At 38.4% G+C, this 6,181-nt stretch overlaps 1 protein-coding gene across 1 annotated transcript in view; it reads left to right on the top strand.

Moving 5' to 3' along the window:
- The window catches only part of LOC112486584 (phosphatidylethanolamine-binding protein 4-like), a 23,255-nt gene that overhangs the window by 10,578 nt on the left and 6,496 nt on the right, over nt 1–6,181 (top strand). Inside the window, exons 2-3 of the mRNA XM_025053874.1 lie at nt 1,664–1,709; nt 1,840–1,956. Of these exons, the coding sequence (XP_024909642.1) occupies nt 1,664–1,709; nt 1,840–1,956 (163 nt within the window). The remainder of the gene's footprint in view (nt 1–1,663; nt 1,710–1,839; nt 1,957–6,181) is intronic.

Genomic DNA, 6,181 nt, shown 5'->3' with positions numbered 1-6,181 from the left:
TCACATCATAGTCCTGAGAAACTTGTAAAAAAAAGTCTGCTTTTTTTGTTTCAATTTAAAGGGTACAAAATTTACATCTACATAATTTTGAACTTGGTATTCTTTTTAAAAAAAGAATGCATAAATGCAGTGTAAAATTTGTATTCTGAGTTAGCATGCAAGTTGAGAAGTACTGTGTTAAAAACACCCCACCCTGTCTGAGTGCATTTGGGAAAATTGTAAATATATTTAACTGTAAATATATTTGAAATCCCTCATAGAACGTCCTGCTTGGTTTATGATGTTTTTTGCATCTTTTGGCTGAATTTTAATATTACAGTTGTTTATTGTATTTTTACTCTGTGTATTTTAATGAAAATTAAAGGGGCAGCAGGTGCTAGGGAGAGCAAGCGAGAGCCCTGTGTTAAGTTATGGTAAAATGTTGCACGCTCAAATGTTGACTACTTGTTGCTATGGCAATGGATTTGGATTCTGCACACTGCAGGCCTCTTGCTATTTCTAAATAAAGCCCATTTTCTCACTCATCACTGGAAGAAGATCCAGTTGGAGCTGATGCTGTGAATTTTATCCATCACTGAAACACCAAAGCTTTAAAAATCAACAGTTATACTTTGGTTAGAAAAAACACAGTAGGAGACACATGAGTTGTTGGTGCATCAATTTACATAAGATGTTTATACAATATTAATGCATTTAGACTTCAACTGCATCCCAGTCGCAAACAAAGAATTAAAAAAAAAACCCTGAAGAGACTACATTTAAAAAATGTAATTGTAAATATTTCCTATACAATCTTGTGAATAATGAATTCATAATAATTTTACTTAACTTCAAATGTCTAGTTTGAATCAAAAAGACATATCCTGCATCCCTGCTCTTTGTATACTGTCCAGTACCATTATTACCCTGTGGGGGGAGCCTGTGTGTGAGGTAAAGAGAACAGACCGTGCAGTATGTGCACAGTCCTGACATCTGACTCTAGTGACGGGGACTTCCATGCTTCTTTTTTTGTTTTGTTTTTGGGACCCTTTTACACACAAACACACACACATGCACACATGCATACACACACAAGGAATACATATGGTTTTCCTCCCACTCAAGGATGCAGCAGCCTTATGTTAAACAATTTAATGACTCTGGTCTCTGAAATAAACATGTGTGTTTGCACCATTTACAGAGAGAAGTCACTGACTGTGTGAGCAAATTACATCTGACAGCATAGAAAGAAAATACTCAGCAAAGACCTTGTGTTTTACACTGTGTTTCTAGAAGAATTGTCTAAAACTTAAGAATGTGCTCAAATCAATAACTCCGTAATACTGTTATTTTAATTTAATTAATTTTAATTATTCTTTTCACTTTTTATCTTTTTTTCATTCAACATGTTGATTGTGTTCAGGGGTTGTTTTTTTTTTTCAAAGTCTGATATGTTTAAGTCAGAATTTAATTTTAACAATAGCAAAATTAGCTCCAATAAAGTTGACTGGGGAATCATTTGGGTGGGCGTGTGACTACAATCACCTACTGTGTGTGTGTGTTATTGTCAAATTATTAGCTTTTGCGGTCACTCTAAACAGCTGTTTGCAATAAAGTGAAATGTTAAACTGTACAAATCCCAAATCTCCCAGATGACTGATTCGATCTTTGTGTGAACTAACAGGGAGAATCACTCAAGAATGGGGAGGTGCATGGAACCACCCTCACAGGTGAGCGTGAGTTTGAATTTATATATTTAAAGAGAAATGATAAAGTTGTGTATTGTTACCCTGACCTCTTGTACCTTTGCCAAAACACTTTTTTTCTTAATGCCTTACTTCTGATTGTATTTCCACATAGACTACCATCCACCCACCCCATCCCCGATGACTGGTTTTCATCGCTATCAGTTTATGGTCTTTGAGCAGCCTTCAGATGTGATGGTGTCCCTCACTGATGAGGAGAAATCTTCACGTGGTAAACACTGCAACATCACAAATTACACACTGTCATCACAGACCACTACCGCCCTCTCTGCCTGTGCTGTAGTTGTTAAGACAGATCACACAACGCTATGAATACAACTCAGCTTTTCATATATAATCCACCTAATTGGTTTTTGTAAATCTGGAACACTTCCAGCCCAATAAATCTTAACATCTGGCCTGTGACTACATATCAATAATAATTTTGCCCTTGAGCTAATTTATATATATCTTTTTTGTCCTATACTTTCTACATTACATTACATTATACTGACATTTTATCAAACAAAAATCAAGTTACATTTTTTATTGAATATAGAACACATAATTTGGCCCTGTAGTGACGGTTGCAGCAGATGCTCCCAGCTCCTTTGATTATATATTATAGGTTTGAGTTCACCAGCTGCTAAGTTACCTCTGAGCATGGCACCATCCCCACACACTGCTCCCTGGGTGCTTAAAGCTGCCCACTGTTCACTTTGGTGATGGGTTAAAAGCAAAGGTCACATTTGGGTGTGTGCAGTGCTTTGCTGTGTCACAATGTCACAATTTTTTTACATTCAACAGCTATAGACTAACCATTCCTTTACCAAATATATATATTTGCCATTTCAGAATATTTCTGTTAGCATTTGTTAATGCGTAAACATTTCTTTGCAACTGAAAAGGGAAAGGAGAAAATGCAGAGAGAGGGCAGCATGCCTGCCGAGAAACACACCATCCTGCACTTTTAATGGCTCATTGTAAATGACACATAATTACAATTGTAGAAAATCACAATTTTTTTAAAAAAAATCTACATATATATCTTACCTGAAACTCTTATATAGTCTTTTATCCATGACTCTAAACCCATCTTTCCAACATCTGTTGTGTTACAGACATACACTGTTCTGTAGATGTCAGATATATGCTGTGTTTATTGTCTATTTTGGGATAAAGGGTTTACCATGTTAGGATTTAACAAATGTGTCAGTGATGCCACAGAAGCTCATGTTATTGCTGATCTGATGAATTATGTTAATCATATGCCTCAACACCATTTAACCATCTTTAAATCCCTGCGTTGGCCCAAGGCTGTTTTTTTTTTTTTTTCATAGACAAATGGCATCACACGTACATCACAAGCTATTAGGAGCATTTGGGTTTGCTTTAGGAAGGATCATTTTCTCAAAGTGCTTGAACTTGACAAGGGAGATGTTAATGAGGTTGGTGAGTAAGTCCTCAGTTAGTGTTAATGCCTGCAGGCCCAGATAAGTACTGTTGTCTCCAACACACACCTGCAAAGTGTTTGACCACATCTGAATCAACGCTTTTCCACATTTTTTACAACTTAGCCCCCTTAATGTCAGGTGAGTTTAAAGTGTGTTTTCTATTGGTTTGATTATCAGCTCTCAGAGGACATTTGTGTTTGTCTTGCAGAAAAGTCAGTTCCTGTTTTGTTTACGCTTCAGGTTTCTTGACATTACGGTCTCTGAAGGTGGGCACCTGCACCGGGGTGCACAGTGCAGGAGTTTCTTGCAGGAGGCGTGTCTGGCTGTCTGTTCTACTCAGGCCACAACCTATGATTTGAGGAGAAATCAGGTTGTTTTGAGACTTCAAGCACTGCCAGTCTCTGCTGTTTGAAGTTTTGACAGCAATGTCAGCAGACAATCCAAAGAAATTAGGCTAAAGTCTGTTTGATGTTGAGACCTGTGGAGAAATAAAGAAGTGTCAAAAGTAATATTAGTTTTGTGTGCACATACAGTGATGTTGAGATGAACAGTTCTGACACAGTTTGGGGTCTTGACTGTGTCAGAACTGGTTAAGATGAAGAAATAATTGCATGAATAACAAACTCCTCTTCAGAATATTTTATTACAATTTTCTGCTTCCAGCTCAAATTCAATAGTTTCCTGCTCAGTATGAAGCAGAGGAGTTCCACCCATCTTTAATCTACTGAACAACTATTGTCTCCCCCCCTTCTCAGGGGGAAATTAAATTTAGAAATGTTTTATATTTATATATTTGATTCCGTGGTTCACCAAAGGACATGACTGATTCTGTGTTAGTTGTGGTAGAAAATACATTTTAAAAATAAATAAATAAAATACATTGATTTGAACATCTTTTAACAAACACAACAACAAAGAGGTAATTATAGTAAGATTTATCCTAGTGTTTTCTTCTCCATGAGTCAACCATTGGACAATGATGTATTAAAGGCTTATCCTGGAGGTGGCTCTTTGCAAGCTAACAATGTCTGTGAGTTTTCTTATTGAGAAAAGGACAAAGGCTAAAGCACCATCAAAAATGTTGTAATTAATGACCTTGTCAAATATTAAACAGGAAAACAATTTAAATTAATTTTGGTTTAGCACTTAATCAATGACCAACTTTATTTTTGTTTTTAGTGGCAGTGGTGGCTTAGTGGCTAAGCAAGTGGACTTGTGTCCAGAAGGCTTCAGGTTCGAGTGCAGTTCAAGTGGTGATGGGTTAAAAGCAGAGGTCACATTTGGTTGTGTGTGCTGTGTCACAATGACAAGGAGCATACGTTCTTTTATTTATCTGAGCATTTTTCATTTGTCTACTACATTCACAGATATTATATTCAACATTCAGAAAGTTTTCTGGCAGTGAACTCCATCATCTGCTTTGTTGTACCAGGACCACTGTAGCTCTGTTGTTCACTCTTGCTGTCACCATTGGCTGTACCATTGGCTTGAAGTATCTATCTGTCTTCTGTCACTGTCTACCAAACATTTCTGTGTGTGACGTCACTCAATTCAGCCTCTTCATCTACTGGGCTGTAGTGGGTCTCGGTGTGCCAGGAAATTAGTAATGAGTGATGAATTATGAATACAAACATATTCGATGACACAGTCGTCGCTGCTTTAGCAGAGTTCCTACATGTACCTGCTGTACCATAGTCCTGCACAGGGACAAGGGGATTCCTAAGTCTTCCTACCTCCTCCGTGAAGTATGTTAGCTTATTAGCATCTGTCCTCTTCCCTCCATGTGCTACGACACAGGGAGCATCTATCATAGCCCATGACATTAATTGATGTGATTTGCAAAAGGAGCACATTGAGTCGTGGGTGGGAGACTCCTAATGATCATTTTCCACTTCCAGGAGTGCAGTCATTGACTCAATTTTAGCGCAAATTTGTCGTCTTTTTTCTTTTCATCTCTGACCATCACTTAAGCAATAACCTGTGTTAAGGTTATGGATGTGGGTCAGTGAACTGATGGAGACAGCTGGTTCGTTATACAAGAAACTACAGGGGGCCAGTAGCACTTGGCACTGGAACCAGGGGCGTGATCGTAGGGAATCCTCGTTGCTCTGGCTCAGGAAGGGTGTCCTGTCCCTATGCCAGGGTGGGGGGTTCAAGCATGGGCACACACAGGCCCTTATGATTCTTGTCAGCTATTTGGCAAGTCCTCAATATGTCCTGCTATTGTTTAGTGATGGCGAGTCAGTTTGTCAAGGGAAACAGTGTTACAGTGCTGGACAGGGACACTGTTGTTTCAGCCTACACAGTAGTTTGCACATGCACAGTGTACACATGCAGCCCTCTGTCTTCTGACTTGGACCTCAGCAGACACAGACCCATCGCAGACGAAAAAAGTGGTGAAAACAAGAAAACCGTGAACCTTTTTTTTCCTTTGGCTGCTTTCATAAGGGTTGCTACAGTTTGTTTTTTTTCCCCCGGTCCACATTAACAGTTTGTCAACAATTTTACAGATTTTTACAGTTGATGCCGTTTCTGACCCAAACGTTTTTTCTGACAAACTTTTCTAGAGCTAGAGAGTAAGCAGGGAGAAAATGCAACTCCTCAAAGAAAAACCATCAGTCAGACAATGTTCTTGTTGAAGGCAATCCACCATTTGGCCATATAATGGAGATTATTTGTTTTTTTTTAAAAAATATATAAACTATATGAGAAAAGGAATCACTCCTCCAACTTCTGACCAGAAGAACTACTTTTAAACTTAACAAAAAATAAATACATTTTTTTTCCACATGAATTAGGAAGGAGAAGATAAATGTGAGAACCACATTGTTGTTGTGAGTGAATGGATCGCACTGGAGTTATCTTCTGGATGCTGCACGTTGCTCATCTTGCCTCCTCAAGCCCCTACTGCCAGCTCAGCACACTCCACAGTAATTGAAGCCATTTGCAATGTTGCAGTGTGGTAATGGGCAGATCCATGTCTACCAACCACCCACAGCCTAT

The sequence above is a fragment of the Cynoglossus semilaevis genome, unplaced genomic scaffold (assembly GCF_000523025.1).
Source record: "Cynoglossus semilaevis isolate Cse_v1.0 unplaced genomic scaffold, Cse_v1.0 scaffold1523, whole genome shotgun sequence".
Taxonomy (NCBI): Eukaryota; Metazoa; Chordata; class Actinopteri; order Pleuronectiformes; family Cynoglossidae; genus Cynoglossus; species Cynoglossus semilaevis.
Note: the sequence above shows the minus strand (reverse complement) of the source record. Positions and strands in the feature narration are given on the sequence as shown.